The 26,703-nt window shown below is 39.5% G+C and overlaps 2 protein-coding genes across 2 annotated transcripts in view; both read right to left on the minus strand.

The window, feature by feature from the left end:
- The window catches only part of LOC128359039 (receptor-type tyrosine-protein phosphatase beta-like), a 58,463-nt gene extending 40,564 nt beyond the window's left edge, over positions 1-17,899 (minus strand). The window contains 3 exon segments of the mRNA XM_053319455.1: positions 931-1,236; positions 12,453-12,735; positions 17,274-17,899. Of these exon segments, the coding sequence (XP_053175430.1) occupies positions 931-1,236; positions 12,453-12,735; positions 17,274-17,852 (1,168 nt within the window). The 5' untranslated portion in view covers positions 17,853-17,899.
- Positions 17,900-18,198: 299 nt separating this feature from the next.
- LOC128359040 (uncharacterized) lies at positions 18,199-25,853 on the minus strand. The gene is made up of 4 exons (XM_053319456.1): positions 25,768-25,853; positions 21,468-21,869; positions 18,391-18,847; positions 18,199-18,271 (listed from the first exon to the last, which is right to left on the minus strand). Exons 1-4 carry the CDS (start codon positions 25,817-25,819, stop codon positions 18,199-18,201), a joined length of 984 nt encoding a protein of 327 aa, XP_053175431.1. The 5' UTR covers positions 25,820-25,853.
- Positions 25,854-26,703: the final 850 nt, after the last annotated feature.

Here is a 26,703-nt window from a genome sequence, read left to right on the forward strand (position 1 = left end):
GAGGCCTGAAAGTAGAGATATCTAAAAACTACAGGTGTAAAAGAGAACTGAAACTACAGAAGAGGTACATATTTGAAACCCCAGGTGTGAAAGATCCCTAAAAACTACCAGTGTGAAAGAGATGTGAACAAGACTTGAAACAACAGGTGTGACAGAGACCTGAAACTAGAGACACCTAAAAACTGCAGGTGTGAAAGGTACCAGAAACTACAGGTGTGACAGAGACAGGGAAAGACATGTGTGTGATACATCAAACTACCAGTGTAAAAGAGACCTGAAACTACAGTAGAGCGACAGACTCGAAACCCCAGGTGTGAAGGAAGCCTGAAACTTAACCCCTTAAACAGGAAACGTGCACTAGGAGATACAGACTCTTTAACGCTCTGTTAGGAGCATGATTAGTTAAGGTGGTTGCTCAGTTGTATGTGCTTTGAATTGGTAGGACCAAATTGGTAGAATTGGAGCTTGTAGCAGGTCTATACTTAGATAGAAAGGATGAAAGTCAGATTAGAAGCTTGTATAGTAGTAAAAGAGAAATAAAGCATTCAGTTGTTTACCATTATGATCATTTTTATACCTTAATGGGGACAACGTATTGGAGCTTGTGGCAGGTCTATACTTAGATAGAAAGGATAAAACGTGTATAGTAGTAAAAGAGAAATAAAGCATGTTTATGGAAATGTTATACTTGCACATTAGTTAACAGGGATTTTATTTTTCACAGCTCATTTCTCCACTCCTGCCTGTTTAAGGGTTAAGGTGTGAAAGAGACCTGAAACTGACTGGTGTGACAGAGAGGTGAACAAGACTTGAAACAACGGGAGAGGTACAGATTTGAAACCCCAGGTGTGAAAGAGATCTGAAACTTAAGGTGTAAAAGAGATGTGAAAGAGACCTGAAGCTCTTATGAGTCTCTAACCAGCTCCTCACCTGTAGCTGCTGTGGTGCGGACAGGTGGAGCGCTCTTGTTCCCGGCCGTAGCCACCACATCTATAGAGTACAGAGTCCCGGGGACGAGGGAGGTGAAGCCAGACTGAGGGGCTGCGCTGCCCATGATCCGAGTGCTGCGGGCCGATCCAGAACTGGTGTCCTTCAGAGTGACGTCATACCAGTCCACATGACCCGGCGAAGGAGTCCAGGACATCCGCAGACCCGAGGAACCGGTCTGGACCAATGACAGCGCCTTTTGCTGGACCGGATCCATCTGGATGTCCAGCTGAGTCGGACCAACCGGGTCTACGACAGGAAGCAAGTGGAGAAGTTAAGTTTAGAGTTCAGATGGACCTCCAGACTGTTTTTAGTCATTTTTAAGAGTTTTCTACCTTTTAAAAGTCTTTATGAGTTAATTTTGTGGAGAGAGAGAGAGAGAGAGAGAGAGAGAGAGAGAGAGAGAGAGAGAGAGAGGGAGAGAGAGAGAGAGAGAGAGAGAGAGAGAGGGAGAGAGAGAGAGAGAGAGAGAGAGAGAGAGAGAGAGAGAGAGAGAGGGAGGGAGAGAGAGAGAGAGAGAGAGAGAGAGAGAGAGAGAGAGAGAGAGAGAGAGAGAGCGAGAGATAGATAGATAGATAGATAGATAGATAGATAGAGAGAGAGAGATAGATAGATAGATAGAGAGAGAGAGAGTTATAGATAGATAGATAGATAGATAGAGAGAGAGAGAGTTATAGATAGATAGATAGATAGATAGAGAGAGAGAGAGTTATAGATAGATAGATAGATAGATAGATAGATAGATAGATCGATAGATAGATAGATAGAGAGAGAGAGAGAGAGTTATAGATAGATAGATAGATAGATAGATAGATAGATAGATAGAGAGAGAGAGAGTTATAGGTAGATAGATAGATAGATAGATAGAGAGAGAGAGAGAGAGAGAGAGAGAGAGAGAGAGAGAGAGAGAGAGAGAGAGAGAGAGAGAGAGAGAGAGAGAGAGAGAGAGAGAGAGATGGATAGATCGATGGATAGATAGATAGATAGATAGATAGATAGAGAGATGGATAGATCGATAGATAGATAGATAGAGAGAGAGAGAGAGATAGATAGATAGATAGAGAGAGAGAGAGTTATAGATAGATAGATAGATAGAGAGAGAGAGAGAGAGAGAGAGAGAGAGAGAGAGAGAGAGAGAGAGAGAGAGAGGGAGAGAGAGAGAGAGAGAGAGAGATGGATAGATCGATGGATAGATAGATAGATAGATAGATAGATAGATAGATAGATAGATAGATAGAGAGATGGATAGATAGATAGATAGATAGATAGATAGATAGAGAGAGAGAGAGAGAGAGAGAGAGAGAGAGAGAGATGGATAGATCGATGGATAGATATATAGAGAGAGAGAGAGAGATAGAGATAGAGATAGATAGATAGATAGAGAGAGAGAGAGAGAGAGAGAGAGAGAGAGAGAGAGAGAGAAAGAGATAGATAGATAGAGAGAGAGATGCAATTTACTTTTTTATTAGCAATATGTTATAATTTGGATAATTGGATTCTTTATTTAATTTATATTTATATATTAGAATTTACTTTTTAGTATTTGTGATACTAAAATATCTATATGGGGAGACCTTTTACAGTGCTGCATGCTGGATATGATCATTATATATTTAGAAAGTAGAACTAAAGTGATTCATTACGAGTTGATTAGTTAAAACATTTCAATTCAATTTCCATTTTGTGAATTTCAAATAAAAGAACAGTCATTTATTTCCTCATAGCTAAAGTCTCGTTTCCATCTCGTGAACCCAATATCGTGTCTCGGCTCTGTCAGGATCCAGTTCGCCTCTGCTGCTTTTCCTGTGTCCATGTTTTCTTTCTCCCAGGGCTGGGCGGGGCCTTCTGCCAGCTTTCTGCATCCACCCTCCTCTGCACACCTGAGATTCATCAACCTCGTTTCCTGCTCTACAGCATTCATAAGCCGGTCTCTTCCTCTACTCATCGCCAGTTCGTTGTTTCACCCGCTGTGGTAACGCTCTCAGCTCTTCGATCTAGTATTTTGTAAACCTGGACCCTGTTTTGGATTTACCTTGCTTTGGACCAGGCGGGGAGTACCTATCCTCTGAAAAGAAGCCAACACAGAAGTAACTTAGAGCTGCATTCTATCAAAAGGCCACCAGGGGGCGACCGTCTCTATACAAGTCAATGGAGAATTCACCAACTTCTCACTTGATTTCTAACCTCAGTAAACGTTTTCAAAATGTGTTTATGGTCTCAATCGCTAGTTTAAAGCCTTCTTCAATGCAGTATGATGTTCATTTGGGACATTTTGGCCAATCGCAGCCTCCCCGCTCCGCCGTTAGTCCCGCCCATACTTCCGCCCATGGCCCCGCCTCATGCCCATATAAGTAGAATCCGTGTTCTTTTTTTCCCAGCATGCACCTGAAATTCTCAAGATGCCGCTGCCTAGATTCGAAACTATTGGCTTCCGAGCAGCAGTCCACAAACCAATGGGTGACGTCATGGATGTTACGTCCATTTCTTTTATACAGTTTATGCTTTGGACTAACTTGTTTTTGTATTTCTCCTCTCTTCCAGCCCTTTGCCTGCCCTCAGCCTCGCCTCGCCCAGCTCTGTCATCTCCTGCTGCGTTTTTGTTTCTGTTTTGTTGCCTGAATAAAACCATCATCGGTTTCAGATCTGCATTGTGGGTCCAGTCTTCTGTTCTGTTTAGTAAAGTCCTGACAGGCTCGTCTCGTGAGCCGAGTGTATCGTCACACCCCTACCGACCGAATACAATAAACAATGACAAATGTTCTTCTTGAACGAGTTTCAAGAATTTTTCAAGTTGGTTTCCAGACTGTACGGATATATACGTGGAACACAATGGAAGTCAAGAGGGACGTAAATCAATCCAGAAACTTCAGCTTTCTCTTTCCCGTCACCTGAACTCATGAACACCTTGTTCCATGTTTTACTCTCAGCACCTCCTTTGTTCCTCAGCTGGATTATGTAAGACTTAATGAGACATGTTACAGGTCTGTGTGTGTGTGTGTGTGTGTGTGTGTGTGTGTGTGCGTGTGTGTGTGTGTGTGTGTGTGTGTGTGTGTGTGTGTGTTTGTGTGTGTGCGTGTGTGTGTGTGTGTGTGTGTGTGTGTGTGTGTGTGTGTGTGTGTGTGTGTATCCTGTCTTTGTACCAGCAGCAGCAGCAGCGGAGATGGAAAAGTTAGATAGGATTGTTTTAGCTGCATTTTCTTTGGTAGATCTGGACAGGAAAAAGTGCAAAAGAAAAAAAAAGAGAGAAGGGGGGGGGGGGGGTGATTTGAAGGGGTGGGGCAGGACGAGGCTAACGGCCCCCCCACTCAGTCCTGAACTCTGACTCTCTCATAATAATGGTTTCCTCTCTAAGGGAGACTTCGTTGTTTCCTGAGAACATACACACACACACACACACACACACACACACACACACACACACACACACATACACACACACACACACACATTCATCTCACTAAAGGAGACTTTCAATACAAACTGATTTGCTCCTTAATAATGAAAAACCTAAACTGTCACATCTTCTCTCGCTGATCGCTGATGACTAAATACTTTTATTTAAATACAGTTTTTCTGGTGTTTCTACTTTACTCTTTATTTGAGCTTTTACTTTTTACACTTGTACATTTTGTCCTTTACACTCATCGTACATTTACTGGACAGCTGCAGGTATTAGGTTACACTTGAACTTAGAGGTATGGGTCTTTTTTTTTGGGTCACTTTTGTCGAGAGCCTTTTTTAATGTTTAACAGTTTTTTAAAAGACAACTACAATCATTTTATGTCTCATGATAATGTGATTTAAATTCTTCCACATGTTATTTTTTTGTCCATTTTTCCTTGTTTTTGGGAGGATTAGGGATTAGGGAGTTGTTCCTCATTCAAATTGTCCCACTAGACCAGGTCCAGCTAGACCAGGTCCTGCTAGAGGACGTCCTCATGCCCCCTCAATCATGGAGGCTGTTTGGGGTCCATTATACAGTTCTAGCTCTGCTCTATACTGGGTTTGGTACCAGCCGGTTCTCCATGACTTCGTACAGTAGTTCATCAACGTGAGCGGGGTCGTCATAGCAACGCTGAGTTAAACTGCTGTGTGACGTTGTTTTCCACACAAACACACAAACAATGGAGGCTTTCTCTAATCTCTGTAATGCTGCTGCCGCTATTTTAAAACATGAGGGGGGGGGGGGGGTTGTACATGTGTTTAATTAAAAAAAAAAAAAAAAGTATTTATAGCTCTTATTTGTGATTTAAATTCTTTCTATTTTCAAACATAGTAAGAAACCGACTGTACATGTTATTTTTTGTCCATTTTTCCCTGTTAAAGATGTTTTTTGGGGAGGATTAGTCAGGTGTTCCTCATTCGAATTGAAGGTTTAAAGGATCAGTGTTCAATAGTTCAATTTAGATCATTTAGATATTCAATTACTTTAAGATACTCAAGTATTTATAGCTATTATTTGTTTCTGACGCCTTCCCAGCAGAGAGGAGGAACATATGACTGTGATGATGACGTGTCCTCATATATTTAGCCTTATAATGAAATCTGCAGACTAAGATTTTCCATATCAAATGTTTGAACAGTTGTAAATTAAATGACTAAAAGGTATCTTAAGAAATTCAGCTTAGATGTTAAGATGCATCAGTTCAAATAATCTAACAGTATAACATATATTTATATCCGACTCTAAAATGAGTATTATTACTTTTCATACTAAATTTTAAATGCAGGACTTGTGGCTGCTGTGGCTCAGGAAGTAGAGCGGTACAGTAGTAGTCCTCCAATTGGAAGATTGGCGGTTCAATTCCCGGCTCCTCCAGTCCACATGTCGATGTGTCCTTGGGCAAGACACTTAACCCCAGATTGCTCCTGTTGCTATGCCAACGGTGTGTGAATGTGAATGAATGGTTAAATTCCCTCTGGTGAGCAGGTTGGCTCCCTGCGTGGTAGCTCCTGCCATCAGTGTGTGAATGTGTGTGAAAGGGTGAATGACTTGTAATATAGCGGCTTTCCAGTACCTTTTAACCCTCCTGTTGTGTTCAAGTCAAGGAAGGGAGGAAGAAGGAAGAAGGAAGGAAAGGAGAGAGGGAGGGAGGAAGGAGGGAAGGAAGAAAGGGAGATGAAGGAAGGAAGGAAAGGAGGAAGGAAGGAAGGAAGGAAGGAAGGAAAGAAGGAAAGAATCAAGGAGGGTAGGAGGGAGGTAGTAAAGAAGGAACGAGGAAGGGAGGGAGAAAGGAAAAGAGGAAGGGAGGAAAGAAGGAAGGAAGGAAGGAAGGAAAGATGGAAGGAAGGAAGAAGGAAGGAAGGAAGGAAAGGAGGGAGGAGAGAAAGAATCAAGGAAGGTAGGAGGGAGGTAGTAAAGAAGGAACGAGGAAGGGAGGAAAGAAGGACAGAGGAAAGAAGGGAAGAAGGGAAGTAAGGAAAGGAGGAAGGAAGGAAGGAAAGGAGGGAAGAAGGGAAGTAAGGAAAGGAGGAAGGAATGGAGGAAAGGAGGGAAGAAGGGATGGAAGGAAAGGAGGAAAGAAGGAGGGAAGGAAAGAAGGAAGGAGGGAAGGAAAGGAGGGAAGGAAGGAAGGAAGGAAGGAAGGAAGAGTCAAAACAGATGGGTCAATTTGACCCGGGAGCACAACAGGAGGGTTAAAAAGTGGCTGATGAGGCAGAATAGGTTTTGTATTTGAATGACACGCTGCTGCTGTTCCATCAGAAGCACACTGAGTCCAAAAGAAGTTTCAGAGTTTTAATGAATGAAATGAATACTACAGCGGCTTTCCACGCGCCCATAGGATGTGAGATGTGTATCAAAGCAAACAAACAGCGTTAAAATAAAATGCGGTCAACAAAAATTACGGCTACCTAGACTCGCCTCCCTCCCCAGTGCAGGTGAAGCAGGTACTGATATAACCTACCGGCTGTGGCTACAGTGCCCACGAGACCCCAAACACTACATATCACCATGGCAACAAGACAAAGCTAATTAACCCTCCTGTTGTGTTCGAGTCAAGGAAATAAGGAAAGGAGGGAGGGAGGGAGGGAGGGAGGGAGGAAGGAGGGAAGGAAGAAAGGGGGATGGAGGAAGGAAGGAAGGGAGGAAAGGAAATAAGGAAGGAAGGAAGGACGGAGGAAAGAAGTAAGTAAAGAAGGAAGGTAGGAGGGTGGGAGGAAATAAGGTAGGAGGGTGGGAGGAAGGAAGGAAAGAAGGACAGAGAAGAGAAGGAAGGGAGGAAGGAAGGACGGATGAAGGAAAGAAGGTAGGAAGGAGGGAGGAAGGAAGGAAGGAAGAAAGGAGGGGGAAAGGAGGAAGGAAAGGAGGGAGGGAAGGAAGGAAGGAGGGAAGGAAGGAAGAGTCAAAACAGATGGGTCAATTTGACCCGGGAGCATAACAGGAGGGTTAAACACAGAATAACTAATAAACAAATCAATATATGGCTCCTACATGTCATGTAAAGAGCTTTGAGTGGTCGTAAAGACTAGAAAGGCGCTTTATAAGTACAGTCCATCTGTAATGAAGAATTTGAGTTATATCACAATGTGGAGTACTATATTTATTTAAAGAATAACTTCTCATTACGATTTATTATCCTCACTATAAGTTATTATTCTCATATTAGTTATTAACCCTTAAACAGACAACGTGCACCAGGAGATACAGACTCTTTAACCTTCGTGTTGTCCTCCCGGGTCTTTCCTCTGTCCGTCCTTCCGTCCTTCCTTCCTTCCTTCCTTCCTTCTTTCATCTGTCCTTCCTTCCTTCCTTCATCTGTCCGTCCTTCCTTCCTTCGTTCCTTCCGTCCTCAGATCTAAGTTCAGCTGTTAGGGTAAATGTTCCCTCCTTCTGTCCTTTCTTCCTTCCTTCATCTGTCCTTCCTTCCTTCCTCCCTCCTTTCCTTCCTTCTTCCTCCCTTCCTCCCTCCTTTCCTTCCTTCTTCCCTCCTTTCCTTCCTCCTTCCTTTCCTTTCCTTCCTTCTTCCTCCCTTCCTTCCTTCCCTTCCTCCCTCCTTTCCTTCCTTCTTCACTCCTTTCCTTCCTACCTTCCTTCCTTCCTCCCTTGCTTCCCTTCCTTCCTCCTTTCCTTCCTTCTTCCGTCCTTTCCTTCCTTCCTTCTTTCCTTCATTCCTTCCTTACTTGAGGTGCAAATGACATAACTAGTAAGGTCTGTTTAAGGGTTAATATCATTATGATTTATAGTCATTATTCTCATCGTAAGTTATTCTTCTCATCGGAGTCATTACTTCCAACACAAGTTATCCATCTTATCCTTCCCACATCCTTCTCAACTCATCACTAATATGATGACCTGCTTATGAACCAGGCCTTAGTAATAAAATCTGTCATTACTGGGGACAGCTATGATCTACACTTTCTCCTCTTGAGAGCGGAATAATCTTCACCTCACCTTTTTGCGAGCGAAGACAATGTGAAATCTCAGAATCTGATTTCTAATCTCTGAATCCTATAAAAACAAACGTTGTGAAGGCCTCCTGCATCCGTCGCTACGGAGGAACAATGTGAAACGGGAAGTGGCTCAGAGGAGTCTGGAAACAAACACTTGAGATTAGATGAACGAGCATTGTTAGTGAGCTCTGTGTTCAGGACGCTCTGACAAACCTGCGGCCGCAAACACAAACCTCTGCTGGCAGAGAGCAGACGCTGCGGCCTTGGCTTTGTGCTTTGTTACCCAGAGAGAGAAAGAGAGGCAGGATGGAGAGGAAGTCCACCGCCGCTCTCACCGAACCTTTTCAGGGTTTTATCATCAGATACAGTCAAGCCCGAAATTATTCATACCCCTTTTGGACATGCCACTTTTTGTTCAAATGTAAATAAAAGCTGACTGAAATATTTTTTTTACCACAATGATGCCTTTTGAACATCGTCTTTTTATCTTCTTGGAGACGCCTGTGTCACTTCCGGTCAAAAAACAACTTGCTGGTTGAATAAAAGTAAGTTTAAGTCAAAATTTGCCAGGGGTATGAATAATTTCGGGCTTGACTGTATGTAAAAGCATCTTTAAATTAAGCTCTGGTAGATTATTCTTATTGTTGCATTACTGTAAGCTCCTATCCACTTCCACTTATAGTTTCCTTCCTCATTCATTATGCATCACTAAACTAAAACTAACTCATTAAACAGCATAGACAGGTTAATTACATAATAAAATATATAAGGCAGTAATAATGATAATAGTTAATGTTTGCTTGACTCTGTTCTGCTCATATCCTGATATACCTGATATATCACACTGCCATTTAGTTGTATATACTTTTGTACATTACATTTTATTTATGTTATTTCATTTGCTATTCTGCTATTTTATTATTTACCTATCCATCTATCTACCTACCTACCTATCTATCTATCTATCTATCTATCTATCTATCTACCTATCTACCTACCTACCTACCTACCTACCTACCTACCTACCTACCTATCTACCTACCTACCTACCTACCTACCTACCTACCTACCTACCTACCTATCTATCTATCTACCTACCTACCTATCTATCTACCTACCTACCTACCTACCTACCTACCTACCTATCTATCTATCTATCTACCTACCTACCTACCTACCTACCTACCTATCTATCTATCTATCTATCTATCTATCTATCTATCTACCTACCTACCTATCTCTCTATCTATCTACCTACCTACCTACCTACCTACCTACCTATCTATCTATCTATCTATCTATCTATCTATCTATCTATCTATCTACCTATCTATCTATCTATCTATCTATCTATCTATCTATCTATCTATCTATCTATCTATCTATCTATCTACCTATCTATCTATCTATCTATCTATCTATCTACCTATCTATCTATCTATCTATCTCTCTACCTACCTACCTACCTACCTACCTACCCATCTATCTACCTATCTACCTATCTATCTCTCTATCTATCTACCTACCTACCTACCTACCTACCTACCTATCTATCTATCTATCTATCTATCTACCTACCTACCTACCTACCTACCTATCTACCTATCTACCTACCTACCTACCTACCTACCTATCTGTCTATCTATCTATTTATCTACCTACCTACCTACCTATCTATCTACAGCCACATATACACATACCATACGGTGAGAGAGGAAGCCGTGTATGTAATTATTATCACTATAAACTCTATCATTACATATTTTATCTGTTATGAAGCAGACGAATAATGTAAATGAGGTTTTACTAAGTCTGTGGCTCATATTAATGTTTCTATCACATGTTGTTCAGATTGTAAAACACTTGATTTAATGAGGCTGCTTTAATTTCTTATTCATTCTAAACACAGTAGTTTACGCTCACTCCTATGCAATTCACATTTATATTTATATTCATATCGATACATGAGAATACAGATCTGCTCTTAAATAAAGTCTGAAGGCATCTGGTGGACAATAGTTACTAAGGAACATAAAGACAGACTCTTAAGAGCAGGACGGTCAAACAGGGAGTCCAAATCAGCCCACTGGATAACTTTGCAAAGTATGAAAATTGCAGAGGAGTGTTATAACTATTTTCATTACGGCTTAATCTGCTGATTATTTGTAAAACCAGAAAACTGTGAATAATGTCTGTTGAAATGTTCTAGAGCTCGAGGAGATCAAATGTCCGAATTGTTGTATTAGATCAATAGTCCAAAACCCCAAAAATCAGCTACTATCATGTAAGTCCAAGAAAAAGCTGCAAAGGATCCCATTTCAGCAGCTGGAGCCAATAAATGTTTAGTATCTGCTTAAAAAATCACTTTTATGATTATTCGACTATCAAAATGTTTGCCAGTTAATTGCTATTTTCATTATTGCTTAATCTGCTGATTATTTGTAATACCAGAAAACTGTGAAAAATGTCTGTTAAAACCTCTAGAGCTCGAGGAGATGTCATCAAATGTCAAATTGTTGTATTAGATAAATAGTCCAAGAAAAAGCTGCTGCAATGGATCCCATTTCAGCAGCTGGACCTAATAAATGTTTAGTATCTGCTTGAAAACTCACTTACATGATTCCTCAGAAATCAAAATGATTGCCAATTAAATGCTGATTGATTAGTTTAGTCAGTTAATCATTACAGCTCTCGTTGTTCATGATGGGAACATGGTGACATTTTCAACATACTGTGTCAAAGTCGTTGAGGGTGTGGATTTAAATGTTGTATTCATCACACGTGTGTCTTATATGTATATGTGATAAGACTGAAAGCTCAGGAACAGCTGCTAAATGGATCTTATGGTAAAATTGTTTGGTTACATCAACAAGAATGAATCTTTGATCTCAATTTTTAATCCAACATAGACTAAAAATCTCAGAAAAATGTCAATTTGAACATCTGCACTTACATGACTGAGTCTATCTGCTGAGGAAGATCATGTGATGGAAAGCTCCAGAACTGCTACTAATGGACAAACTAGTGGTGAGATTACCCAGATAGCAAAATTCTTTTGGCCCATATCTGGCCCACACCTGACATGTTCATCCGGCCCACATACAGCATGGAATGATGGCACTTGGGCGGTCCGCTCATGTTTGCCAAAAGTGGGCCATAACCAAGCCATCACAATGCCAGATGTCAACCAAAAACACACCAAATAAACCAAGACTGGCCCAAATATGTTTCAACAAAGGTGGGCCAAGTATGTTTCCTTATATGTGGGCCTCTTTAGGCTCACATCCGGATTAGTCATTGCCATACTTGCCATATTTCGGCCAAAGATGGGCCATATTCGTTTTGTGATATTTGGCCCAAATGTAGCATTTACTACATGGGCCAGTTTAGGTTCACGTCTGTTTTGTCCGGGCCAGAAGAATGCCTACAGTGCCGGATCATTGCCTCAAGTGGCCCACATTCGCATGCTATCTGGGTATTGTCTCAACTGCATCAAAGCTATTTTTACATGTGCAGCTTCCTTACATCAAAGGACATTTTGTGTTTTTTTGTTTAATCAGTTGAAACAATATAGCCAATAATAAATAATATTGGTCTTATAATGAGTTAATTGCATTAAATTTTATAATTACAACATTATTAATAAAGATTAAACTGTAAAAACCTTTTAAACTTCTAATACTGTAGATCAACTGCAGCTGTAAACTTTTAAAATACAGACCTTGGTAGATAATTAAGGATAATTAAACTATCCATAACTAAACATTTGCTTCATTTTCACGTCAGTTTTAACTTTTCTTTCTATCTTGAACTGCCAAAACTTTTCCAAAACTTTTCCAAAAATCTTCCAATAGACTCATAATACTGTAGATCAATTGCAGCTGTAAACTTTTAACGTGCAGGATAATTAAACTATCCATCCTGATATTTGTTTCATTAAGTCAGTTTTAAACGTTTCTCATTGTTTCATTTAAAAGTCTCATCATCCCCCCATCACTGCAGATACATCAAATATCAAGTTCACAGCATAAATCAGCCATCAGGTCAAATAAATCCTGCAGGTTGGTTCTTACCTGTGCGCACTGAGGCGTTGCTCTTCTCTCCATCCTTCTTGGAAATCACCACTAGACGGTACAAAGTCCCGGGTGCCAGATCCGTGATGTGACAGGTGAAGGAGTGACTGAGCTCTCCATGCGGCTCACAGTCGGCGCCATCAGCCTGGATCTTCTCCTCCTCGGTGAACAAGGTGAAGTTACAGAGCAGAGCTGATGTGCTTAAAGTCACAACAGCTGAATACGAGTCTGCGCTGATCTGTGTGAAGTTGGCAGAGCAGCGTGCAGCCTCGGTAGTCTGAACCTGAGAAAGACGTAAAGATAAATTAATCAGTGATAACCTATAGGAGCTACTCGATGTTTTGTTTTTAAAGAGACTCAGAGGCTTTAACTCACTTCCTTCACACTCCAAAATAAACCGAGTATGAAATAACTTGTGGCGCATCTGAGCATCGCGGTCGCTCATTGAAATCCGTCCATTCAGTTAGTAAGAAACACAAAGGTGAAGATATTCCAGGATTAGTTGACATAACGAGGATGTAAAGTTGGAAAAAACAAAGTGCCAGTACTAATGCACTAATGAGGCACGCGGGAGGAGCGCGCTACAGTTTGGCACGTCGTGCGTAAAAGTCCCGTCCATCTACATCCACAGCTACATCTTTATCCCTCTCAGCCTGCAGCAGCATCACCACGTTGGTTTGGTAGTTTACATCCACTCCGGAGACAGAATCAACCCAAATTACATCAATTTTCATCAGCCTCAAAGTCAGTTTGCGCACATTTCTCAGACTGTCTCTTTTCTCTTTCACGGATAATCGATCTGTAAACTTTCACTGAACTGAAACAGAAGCAGGCGGGCTCTCTCTCTGCTCGCAGCACCCCGCCCTCCCTTCCTTCCTGCCTGCCTCAGACTTTCTCTGATGACCTTTAGCATCAAACTGGAGCTCCATCCATCAGAGCATAATGTACTGTTGTTATTAAAGTTGAATGAGAGTTATCCAACCAGGAAGAGGCTTCCGGTCCAAAGGAAAAAGCTCTAACAATAGATTCGTGAACATTCATTTGGAGAAAGAATCTCATCAAAGAGTGAAGGACATGGTCGCTCATTAAAAGGCTTGATTAGTATCAGTGTGTCAACATGAACTGAAGAAATACCCTTTAGTTTCTCCAGACTGTTTGCATAATCTCACACTGATAGAAGAAGTATTCAGATCTGTAAAATACTCTGAAAGTCCTTTTAGAATTCAAGAAGCTCAATGTCGATTCAGTAGTTTTCAGTATGCTTTAGAATAAACTAGTGCAGATTTCACTAGTGGGAGAGAGATGGGGGATGGGACGCCTTGCCAGAATCGAACCAGGGATGCTGCTGTTATGTGCATAGTAACCACTCAGCTACCAAGGCGCTCCAATCTCATTATTTTTTCTTGTTCATTACTCAAAACATCAATGTCTAAAATCCGTCCATACACGTTTGAGCCCAAAAATGATCTGAAATATGAGAGTGGACAACATGAACAACACATGGAAACCCCTTAGCAACAACCTTAGCAACCAAAGCTGCACAACATCATGGATCTATTATAAGATCTGGATACCTGACTAAAAATTCAATCAAATAAGATTTGCTTAACGAGCACATGAGCCGAAAAGGCCCCAACTTTACATTGCGGGGATGTCACAGACTTTAAGGCTCGAAAAAAGTTTTACGAATGAAACCTTATTTTTTACTTTTTATGAAACCTTCATGGATCAAAACTTCCTAATAGAAAGAGTCATGATTGGCTTTGATTGCAGTTTGAGGTGTCCTATCAACAGTTTTACAGATGTCTCTTTTACAATGGTGGACTATGAGGAAAATGCATTTTTGCTGCAATCCCGCAAGTGACCACCGGGGGGAAAACTGGCAGCTTTTATTGTACATCCATGCTGTTCATAGGCATGTGCACACTCATTAGAAATTAAGTGTTCATAGGTTGAAACCTGTGTTTATGATTTCTACAAATGTTAACGTGAACTTTTATCATGTTTAACAAAGATATCAAACATTATTCCATTATATAACAAACAGGAAATCACATAAAACATAATATGGCCCCTTTAAGGAGTTATTAATGACGGTTTCAGCTAGTTCTCAGTCAGGCATTGAATGCTTCAGTACAGGCGGTGTTGTGTTCTCCATTTAGCTTTGCTGCTGTTGTTTCTCAGATTTAATATATCAGGTGAGGGTTAGGGTTAGACTACTTCAACGAATTGTTTATTTGTTTGATCTGTAAATTGTCAGATAATGTTGAAAAATGTCTATCATTGTTTACCAAGTCCAATATGATGCCCTCAAATGTCTTGTTTTGTCCCAACTAACAATCCACAACCCAAAGATGATCAGGTTTACTGTTAGAGAGGACTAAAGAAAACAGAAACTAACCACATTTAAGAAGCTGGAACTTCATAAACTGAATATATGTTTTCATAATTGAGCCATAATACCTTTGTGTTAGTCTGGATGTGGAAACCTTGATTCTCCAATAATATATGGTGAATCATTTGCTCTTTTATCAGATGGTGAGAGTGGAGTGATGACAGGAAAGGTGGGACGTTTGGGTTCATGGACGGTATCTTAACCTCTGAGCCACAGTGACGTTTGGCAGTCTGGAAAACTGTGATCAACCTTCACAGATGGTTGATGTATTTCTGTCAGATTGTCTTTAAACGATTGATGATAATGGTTATTTTCTAAGTGCTTTATTTACATACATAGAGTTATAAAATAAAATAATTAAAATAGAATTAATAAAAATAATCATTATATCATCATGACAACCACATGATCATCATCATAGTTGTAGTTCTCCTTCACGCCACCTGAACACAGATCTGTTTATCACAGTTTCCTCTGATGATTCGTCATGTCTGTAATTTTCCACCAGGCATCATCATCTTTAAAACATTATATCAAACTATTCAGACAGATGAAGATAACCATGTCCCTGTTTTTAATCTCTCTACGTGTTTCCTGCCAGTCTCACTATTGTACACATCAAACAAAGGTAGACAAAAGCAAACACAAATGATTTAAAGAAAAAAGTGAAACATTTTTAAATATTAAATGTGTGCTGTTTAGGTGAGAAGAAAAGTTTCGGTCAAAGTTTAAACTGGACTAAAATATTTAATTCTGACAGGAAACAAAAAGCAAATCTGTTGGTACTGATTTATGTTTCAGACACTGAGAGCAGCCACAACATTACATTCATTTAGTTTTTTTTATTCTTTCCCTCCTTTGTTCTTTCAGTCTGCACAGTATCACTGACAAACCTCTTCCACATATAAACACTGATTTCTTTAAACTGCTTGGTCATTCTTGTAAAGCATCTTTGATGTTAGTCACAGGTTTCTGAAGCTTTGAAGTGTGCTTCCTGTTCACCTCTCGCTGCTATTTCTGCGATTTACCGAAACTATTCAATCATAATTTACCTACAGGAAGTCTGGGTGAGACAGACTGAGATCAGCCTGTTACAGTAGTGAAGCTACAATGTGGACAGTGGTGGTGTAAAGGTTAGAGAAGTGAGCCTGTGACCGGATAAATGTGGGTGGGGAAAGAGAAAAAGCAGAGGTTAAACTTCTGTCATTAACACCACCAAAGTGCCCTCGAGCAAGGCCCTGAACCCAAAACCACTCCATTGCTCAGTGGCCGTCAGATCAGACTGTTTATACTGAGCAGCTTCCAGGTTTGAATGTGTGTAACTGTGTCAATGTGATCCTGAAAAAAGACGTTTCCTGTCAGATAAGGTTAAAAAAAAAAAAACTTCTCTTCAAACTTTTAATGGAACAACGATCCCAAAACTAAACACTGGAGACATATCAGCAGAAGTGAAAATGCCTTACTGACTTTATTATTGTGATGTGAGACAAATAAACATATGAAATATTAGTAGTTTGTACTCTTTAAATAGGAAAACTGAAAAAATATTTGGGTTTAGCACTCCACTGAGAATCCCTTTGTTGAGGCACAACCTCCATCTCCAGTTCATTACTTATTGACACTCAACCTTCTTGAAGAAATATTATTATTATATATTAAATATTACTTTGACCAAACAGAGAAGTTAACACACACACACACACACACACACACACACACAGATACACCAAATACACACACCCTCATTACATTATTTAATATGTTTGAAGTAAATGGACTGCACTTACATAGCACCTTTCTAGTCTTCTGACTACTCAAAGCCACATTTACCCATTCACTCACACACCTGGCTAGGGCTGGGTATCATTTAAAAAATGATGATACCAGTACCAAGCCAAGTACCCTTAAAGTGATACTCATACCAACTGAGTACTTCATTCAATACGGGTTATTACACATTTAGTGCTCGTGTTAATCCGGTGTAACAGGCGTGTAGTATAGACACACTTTAGAGCGTTTAGTTGGCATCTTGGCTGCTGAACTGCTAAGCGCACTAACTCAAATTCACTCACGACTTCACCACCACAGACGGGTTGTAGCTGCTGTGGCAGTGGGCCAATCACATGTCGCATTAAATCCAAGAATGCTTGCATTGATTGGCTGTGAGCAAGTCCATACAAATAGTCATATTTTCTAGCTCTGAGTGCAAAAAGGATCGATTGCAGGTATCGATTAATGGGAGACGTTTCGATACAACTTAGTATCGATTTATGTCAGTCAATACTTTAAAAGGTATTGATTACTGATATGATCATTTTCAAATTTTCTGTGTATTTTATGCACAAATAAAAATTGCAAATAAAAACAGGTGGATGGAAACACATTCCTAGACAAATGTAAATGTAAAGTAGCAGGGGTGTACTTACAGGTGTGGTGGTGGTTAATTCTGGTGTTGTGGTCGGAAGGGTAGTTGGTGTAGTTGTAGTTGGAGGAAGTGTGGTGGTGGTGGTTGCTGTTGTCGTCGTTGTACTGGTTGTGGTGGTTGGAGTGGTAGCTTCTGTGGTTTGGATGGTAGTTGTGACAGATTTGGTGGTAGTTGGGGTGGTTATGGCTGGAGTTGGGGTGGTTATGATTGGAGTTGGGGTGGTTATGGCTGGAGTTGGGGTGGTTATGGCTGGAGTTGGGGTGGTTATGGCAGGAGTTGGGGTGGTTATGATTGGAGTTGGGGTGGTTATGATTGGAGTTGGGGTGGTTATGGCAGGAGTTGGGGTGGTTATGATTGGAGTTGGGGTGGTTATGGCTGGAGTCGGGGTGGTTATGGCTGGAGTCGGGGTGGTTATGGCTGGAGTTGGGGTGGTTATGGTCTGCGTGGTTGTCATGGTTGGCGTTTCGGGGGTAGTGGGTGCAGTTGTGGTGGTTACAGATGTGGTTACAGGTCTGGTTGTCGGTGCCTCTATTGGCGTTGTGGTTGGGTCTGTTGGTGTCGTGTTGGGGGCTTTTGGCATTGACGTGATGATCCTCTCTGAATCAGTCGAGGATGCTGGTGGAGCATTTTGAATTGTGGCGCTCTCTGAGATGCTTTGATGAACAGTAGAGATTGTCATAATGGTCGAAGTACCCGCAGGTGAAGTTTGGGAAGTTGTAGTCAGCAGAGGAGGGGTGGATGGCTGAGACGTCTCCATAGATGATGTAGATTCAACCGTGGAAGGTCCTGGAGCAGTTGTAGGGGGTGCAGCAGTGGTGGATGTAGGTGGCAGGTCGGTCATAATGTGTTTTACCTTTTCATCAGTAGTTGAACGAGTTGTAGAAGTTGAGGTTTGGTTAGAAACAGCAGGTACATGAACAGTAGTATCAGAGGACGTAGATGAGACCTCCGAAATAGACAGAACGTCTGTGTTGCTGCTTGTGTTCATGTGTGAGGAACCTGTGGAGGGAACCAGAGTCACAGCTGCAGTTTCCGTTTCAGGCTCAGGTACAGCAGAAGAAGAAGAGGTGGAGGAGGAGGAAGAAGAAGAAGAAGAAGAAGAGGAGGAGGAGGATGACGAAGTGAAGGAGGTGGAGGTGGAAATGTCTTGTTGTCCTGATGGCGTCTTGGCTTCAGTTCCGACCTGAGGGACATTTCTAGCTGACACACTCTCCAATACGTCCGTGGATCCTGGATCAGTTGTGAACTCAGTCGGACTTGATGAGACAATATGGCTGCTGTTCAACCCTGAGTGCTCCGTGACTGAAGACAAACCGTCAGGGTTCAAATCTGCCGTTACCGATCTCCGGGTCCGAGGTTTGTTGATGTCATTTATATACGATGAAGCTCCATTAGTTATTGAGCTGTGGACCTTTGAGGTTGTGACTTGTCTGGTGGTCCTGTGTGTTTTTACTGTGTTTGATAATTGTTCATCAGTGACAGTTATGGCGGGACTTTTGATGGCGTAGATGGTGCTGGTGACTCCCAGAGGTTTATGTGTGGATACGTGGAAACTGGTGGAGGCCAAAGTTGTTTCTGAAAAATAATCAGAAAGGAATCTGAGTATAGTGAAAAACAAAAGACAAAACATGGATTGTTTCACTGAAAAAATACATTTTTTAAAAAGAACATTTTTTTGTTTTAAACTCTTTTACATATTACAGAATATAACCGCTAGTCATTGAATTGCTGTTCATGTTCTACACTTTTGACATATTTTATTGTTGTGTTTTTACCATATGTCAATCCCAGAAACAATAATAGCAATTTATCAAGTGGTATTTAAAGGATCAGTCAAGTGTTTTATATTTTTCTGTTTATGACGCTCAGTTTAATTTCATATATGACAAAGAAAAGCATCAAATAGTCACATTTGACAGTGGAAATTTGGTATTTGTGCTAGAAAAATACCAAATAATTATTCAATGATCAAGATAGCTGGCCATTAATTTTATGACTATTAACTAATAAATGTAATTATTAAAGCTCTACACACTAGACATTGTTCAGTTCATTGTTGGTTTGGGATTATTAATCTTAGATTAACTCTCAGCCTAGTGGGGAAGATTGACTGAATGATTGCAGATTCAAATAACTAAAGTGGAAAAAAATGGTTGATTCTAAGATATTTGACCTTTTTTGGATCAATTAGGTGTTTTGGATGTCACCTTTTGACTTGCAGCGGTATCTCCGGAGGCCATCGCATTGTACAAAAATTTTAGGACCTTCTGTGGTTTGTTGGCTGAGATGCTCTCGGCCTTGAGCGGCTCCAACAGGAAGAACACTGCTGATGTTCTTCCTGCTTTAGTGACTCAGTGAACTAACGGCTATAACAATGTCAGAGGTCAGGATGAGGAGTGGAGGAGCTTGTAAATCAATGGGACTACTCTCTTTTCTCTCTCTCCCTCTTTTATTTTATTATTTCTTTCTAATCTGCATAAATAAAACTATAAAACATGATATGAAAGGACTGTACTGGACAAAAACACAAATAGGTTTATGAAGGCATCTAACAACACAGAAGTAAAACAATTGCTAAATGAGAATTACATCATTAATACTAAGTTATTTATTTTAAGGTTGTTTTTACAACCATTAAATAAATAAATAAAGAAGAACTGGAAACAGCAAACCGTCACAGTCAGAGTGACTAGGAGATGGTGAATGGGGGATTATGTTGATACAGGACTTCAACACACCTAAATCTGTTTTTTTACGCTTAACACATAATCTCATAGGTCTACGTTGGCATATGATGGTAATACAGCTGATTTCATGTGCACATTGGGGGTAAAAACTACTTTTTCTGCTCAAAATGACCTTATTTCTGTCTGATTGGTTTGCAAATTCAGTTCAACCAATTTCTCTTATCGGGTCGTAAAAGACAAAACTCTGAGGTCTATTTCGTATCAGCTGCTGCTAAGTATAAATATCACAACAATGATTAACTGTTAGGCTCAGTTTGTGCCTCTCACATACTGCTGATGGTAGCGTTAAAAAGCCTGATAAGAGACGGCAAGAGAGGCAACGTTGAGCTACTCAGAAAATAGGTTAGACAAATAACCCAAAGATTTATTCCTTTTCTGAGGCAGTAAATGCAACACATGTGCTCACTGATAACAAACTAGGCTGTATCCAGAGTTAACATGATAAACAGCAGGGCTACGGCTATGTACTGACACACTCACACCAGAGAGCCTCTCATAGCAGAGTCGCTAGCTCAGCAATAACACAGATATCAGAAACTTTTACAAATGGCCATGAATGTGCTTCAAGTGACGGTCAAAACTCCAGAAGCTCATCTGTGTTTCCAGCACAGACACAGGAGACACTGAGTCTAACGTCTTTCAAATGTGCAACAAAATACGTGCTGTCCATTTAGTACATTCGACATAATGAATATGCAATATGGGGCATTTTAATCCCAGTGTGCAAAATATAAGGAGGAGAAAATGCAAATATGTTATTTAGCACATGCATTGTGATTCACCAAACCTAAAGGTAAGTTTGGTGGCGGCAAACTGTGCTTATGAATAATACATTTGAAGGGCAGGTATTAACCAGCTGTTACTGTGGAGAGGAGGAGACGGAGGCACAATGACACAATACAGAGAGAACAGGTTTTTTCCACCTGTGTCAATATTTTTGGAGTGGATTTTTATGTTTTACTAACAGCATTGACTTTGTCACAAATACTCTCCCATATGGAGGTTTTTCTGGTAATATTTTTTTGCTATATCTCAATATGTTTGTTAACCTCTTCCACTAGAACCTCTGATTCCCTGGGATCACATTTCATTTCGCCCTTGCAGGATTTCAATACTGCTGTCTGCACCTGTTGTCATTTGCAGTTATTCTTAGTAGATCACACACAAAACTTACGCTAACCAAACATGCAATCTGTTGCGCTGCACACACAATTTAGTACCCTTTATTTGGGATCTTAGTTAATCAGGCTCAGAGAGTCTAACAGCAGTGTCATACACTACATAACCACAAGGCCACGCTCTGAACAGTCGACCTGTGCAGTCAATATGGTGAGAGGGAGGAGAGTGTGGCTGTGTAGTTACCCTTTAAATGAATATAAAAGTTTAGAGTTATAAGTTTTGGTTTTCTTGGTCAACATCAAACCTGCAATGCTGCCGTCATCTCTCACCTGTCTCAGGACATAAAGATGATATCAGCGTGTTCCCTCCTGAGTCCACCTCATATCGGCTCCAGTCTGAAGAGTTCGGCTTTTCCCTCATCGCCACGCGGGCCCCCTGTTTCTTCAGGTACATCTGCGTGCCAGCCAATCCGAACGTTCGCGTCATGCTGTTGCATTCCCATGCCGGAGCCACGCTACAGGGCTTCAGATTGACCAAGCGGGCGTGGCCGGGTACGCGGGGGCTCGGATCGGCCCACAGACACAGAGAAGACTGAGTGTTGATCAATCTGGCTCCGTCCAACCACGTCCACTGCTGTGCGGAGTTAGTGATGTCACATTGACCCAGTACGACCCTCTGGTTGTAGGCGAGCAGACACAACTTCTTCGGGTTCAGTACGACAAGGAAACCCGCTGAGGAGACACAAGATCACATCAGAGTCAGTGACAAAACATTTAGAGGACCAGTGTGTAAGATTATGAGGCACTTAGCAGTCAAGTTTAACATGAGAGACCCTCTCTAGAGCCGTTATGTGGTTTATCCCGTCTGGGCTACTGTAGAAACATGGCAGTGCAAGATGGTGCTCATTTAGAGGTAGCAGAAACACAACAATTCTTATTTTCAGGTGATTACACACTAATTAAAAGTTATTTATGAATATTATATTCCATTTCTGTCAAGTCCACTCCTTTTAGATGCCACTAAATTCTACATACTGCATCTTTAATAACAACTTAAGCAACATTCTTCTCTTCATTCTCAATTAATCTGCCTTTTTTCCACAGGTAATAAATTAATCTTTTAGTTTATCAAGTCTTTAATTTGAAAAAGTGCCAATAATGCTGTTTACTTTCATACATGACAAATAAAAGTATGAAATAGTGATTGATGCCTATAAAATGTGGTATTTTTGCTGGATAAAATGGCGATTATTTAATAAAAATCATTGCCAGTTCATTTTTTGATGAACTCATCAGTTAATTTATTGTTTCATCTGTACACCCAATACCTGTTTATAGATCTGCAGAGAAAATAATAAATAGTTACAAGGTGAACAAGTTTTGTTTGTAATGCCCAGGGAACTGAAAATGTGTTTTCTTCTCTCAACAGCAACTTATTTAGGAAGTACTTTCTGCTGAAGAGTCTCTTTAAAAGCAGCTGACAGTGACATCTGTTGATTATTAAGAACCTGCTCCTATAAAACCCTACTTTATATTATTACAACTGTGTTTTACTATATTGTTTATCTGGTTATACAGGAGCCTCAACTTATGGTTGCAAACAAACACATTAATGAACACTTATATCTGCCAACAACTACATTACAGTGTGTTATAAATATCAGTTTTTTCTCGAGTGCCATTAAAATGATAAATTCATCAACTATGCAATAGTGTGTACTGTGTATGCCCCTCGAATTAAGACTGTAACTATTGCTCTTATCCCTATATTAATTACTACCATTTTTATATTCTCTTTTTTTTCCATGGTGTATTTTATCTGTCTCATTGTCTATTGTTTTATATACATAGTTTGTTGCTGTTTTTATGTATTATCAGCCACTGGGGACACACAATTTTGTTGTATAGCTGTGCAATGACAGTAAAGGCATTGAAGGCGTTGACTTGAATTATTAAAAGTTTGTATCCTGATTAAAAATAAATAGAGGGACTTAAAAATACTTGTTCTGGTTTTGGAATGGCTTTGTCTTTTTTCCTTCTTTACCTTTTCTAGTTTTAAATGTAGACTGATTGGGGGTGTATCCATGAAGTGAAGATGTCTAATAAATGAATCTGTATGTTTTAATCATTTGTGGTCATGTAGAAAATGTATATTTGTTTGTGTGAACTGAACATATAGTGCCTTATTTAATTATAAAGTCCTTTCTCTGTGTTTGTACATTGGCGACTTCGAGTTTCTATCGAACAGTTGTGTAGCCTGCATACTGGACCACGATTGGCCCTGATTTTGTCGTAATGTCAAATGATATCACAAATCGTGCTCGTAAGTACACGCCATTAACTCAGATTTAATGTTGGCGCACAGAAACTTTCCTCCTTCAGCAGATGGATGTGAAAAACAATCCGCACATTAATCATTCGGCACAAAGACGAAAACAATATTGAACTGAAGGAACAGGAAGAAAAACATGTTTTTAACTCAAGTTTTCTGGTGATAATTATAAAATTTGGTGTTAGAGGCCAAACTATACGCTATAGGCTATAGGCTATAAGTTATATGTTTGAGTTCAGTTGTTGTATTGAATTTAAAACTTCCGAACAAGGCAGCTCCATATAAACTTAAGTCAATATGAACGTATTGTTAATTTATACTTCAGTGTTTCCTTTGCATGTGTTGTATGCTTTCCTGTGATTTTCCACTACAATAAACTTCCTTTTCTGGGAACCTTCCTAAGAGTTTACAGACACGTTTGTGTCCCTTTTGTGGGAAGGTAAAGGAAACTGTCAGAGCATTACCAGAAATACATTACAAATAAATAAATAACAAACATTCACTGAGCCGCACACTCTCCATAATCATAGAGATGAATATTGATGTTTTAATTTTAGTTGCTGAGGGATAAAAGGTGGCAGGTCATTAATAATAAAGTATAGTCAATAACTTCATGTTTGTTTCCTACAGTTTTCACCAACGTTTTAACCAGTTTCCTCTTGTTATTCCTTTCATTGTCATCTTTTTTTAAAAGTTACTTTATTTTCAACTTTTATCTTATCTTTAAATGTGCTACACTTCCTGTTTGAATACCATCACTTTCTGTTTGATTAAAACTCAGAATTCATCATGTTTTTAACTTCACAGGACCAAAAGACAAACCTGTGGCTGCCTGCGTTATTCTGACGCTTATTTAAATTACAGTCAAGATATTTTAAAGAATGTGCCACAAATTACGCTGTCCTGTACTTAGTGGAAGAAGAAGATATTTGAGTAAAAGCTGAATAAAGTACATTTGAAGTAAGTTAGAAGTCCTGAATTCAAACTTTTACTTGAATAAATGTGCACTAGTTTTATGAGCAAGACTAAAGCACTAGAAGTGATTATTATTACTGGTATTTCAGTGTTGTAGTTGGTCAAAGTGAAGCAACATTACACCCTTTTAATGATATTAAGAAGAACAATAATGATAAGAAAAACAACTTAACACACATCTGTTTTCTTATCCAGCATTTTCATAGTCTAACTTAGTCTAACACATTAGAAACAGTACAATACTGTTGTGTTTTTATGATTTATATCCAAATATTGTTTGTTTTATCCCACAATTATTGAATGTTGTTTCTTTTTTTGAATGTACTCTATATAAATTGACTTCGTTCATTAAAAAAAAGGTTTTACGATAAATAAACGAAGAGTAAACAGTAAAGAAAGTCAAAAACATCTCAGACATACAATAATATATATATACATATAATAATATAATACATCATATATTATAAATGAATCATTGAGTTTTTATGTAAAATCTTAATCTGCAGAGTCATCAGTAACTACACCTGCTGAATGACAGTACTTGAATACATGTACTCAGTAACTTTCCACCACATTTTGTATTATTTTAAAGATTTTAAACCAAATGAGTGTCTAATAACTGTTCATCTATCACATAATACAATCATAATTCCTTCATTAAAACCTTACATACTGTTCATATTATGACTCTACACTAGTTCAAATTCATAAATTCCCCATCAGTCATTTATAAATGTTTGATTAATCCTTAATGAAGCTGTAAGAGTGCAGACAGAGTGTATTCTATTCATTTAAGGAGAAAAGTCATTTACCATCACTATATTATTATCCAGTAGAGCTTTTTATAGAATATGGAGAATACAGCATGTTTGATTGGTGGTTTGTTTTGTTTTTTTAATAAATGCAGGTCAAATTGGTACAAAAAATGTGTATCTGTATGTGTATCAGCTGCACAAATATATTTAAAAAAATGTATTTTATTTACTTTTTTGTGTGTTCTTTGTTGCATTAGGAAAAGTCCAGCTAATGAAAATGTGTACAAGGTGTTTTTACAGCTCACAAATGTAAAAATAGGTCAAATTTGACCCTGAACAGTATGTTAGAGTTAATAACAAACATCACCTTATACGGCCTCTTCAATGCAAATATGAATAACTACTTTAAATGTTCACAGTGGTTTTACTTAGTTACTGGTTGTACTTCACACACACACACACACACGAGTATACTGCTTCGTATACAGTCAGTGTTAGAGTGAACTGTGTCTTTGTTTGTCTTCTTTCAGTTTGAATTTGTCCCCAATAAGCAACCAGCAGTACTTACATGCACAGCCGAGTCTCAAAAGTAGAAATAAAACCAAAATCAAGGCGTCCATGTTTCTCTGCTGCTGTTTGGTGCGTCTGCCAGTTTCAGATGAGCAGAGTAGAAGTGTGTGGAAGGGAAGTGCGTCTTTAGGGGGAGGAAAAAGTCAGCCAGCAGCGCTTCCTTCTATTCAATTGTTCTGCAGGTTTCATAGTGAAGGAGAGCGTGGTGACCAGCGTGGAAATCCTCTTCTCTCGGAAATACCACAGTACATCCCAGATGTTCAGTTTGTTCTGATTGAAGCTGCTGCTGAGAACATTCAGTAAGAGGAGACATAAACAGCACAGATGCTTCAAGGTTGAGGTGAAAATAGACAATTATTAGGACTTGTAGGTAAAATAATACACAGAGAGCATATGATCATGGTCTCATGCCTTGTTTTATTAGCATTTAATTTCAAATCACATATGAAAATCAAAGCCAGGAATCCTTTAAAATTAGTGCACAACATCAATCACAACATTTACTTTATATAATAACTCAATATATTGTGGTTATAAGCAGGTATAAGAACATTTTAAGTGTTTTATAATGTAATTTAACTTATCCTGTGAAGACAATGGACGACAACACGACAAACTAATAATAAAACCAGATACATAAGAGAAAATAAAAAATAAAAAACACCCTCAAAGTAAAATATAAAAACAGTAAAAACAGACCTTAATGTGTGAATAATGTACGAATAGAAACACACTAATCACATGCAAAAAAATCCCCAAACAACAGAAACTACTAACAGTTTAGATTAAAGCTGCAATGATTAGTCGATTAACCGATTAGTTGCTGACTATTAAAGGAGCAGTGTGCAAGATTCAGGGGGCTGTATTGGCAGAAATGTAATGTAATATTCTTCAGTATGGTTTAAGTAGTGTAAAATCACCTGATAATAAGAAT

The sequence above is a fragment of the Scomber japonicus genome, chromosome 5 (assembly GCF_027409825.1).
Source record: "Scomber japonicus isolate fScoJap1 chromosome 5, fScoJap1.pri, whole genome shotgun sequence".
Lineage (NCBI taxonomy): Eukaryota > Metazoa > Chordata > Actinopteri > Scombriformes > Scombridae > Scomber > Scomber japonicus.

Excerpts from the sequence above, each read along its gene's own strand:
- LOC128359040 (XM_053319456.1), bottom strand. The coding sequence starts at position 25,819 with ATGGACGCCTTGATTTTGGTTTTATTTCTACTTTTGAGACTCGGCTGT. Across the intron at positions 18,848-21,467 it reads ATCTTTATGTCCTGAGACAG|AAACAACTTTGGCCTCCACC; the intron begins GTGAGAGATGAC and ends ATTATTTTTCAG. Across the intron at positions 18,272-18,390 it reads ACCTCCACCTCCTTCACTTC|GTTCCTCACACATGAACACA; the intron begins GTCATCCTCCTC and ends TTCCCTCCACAG.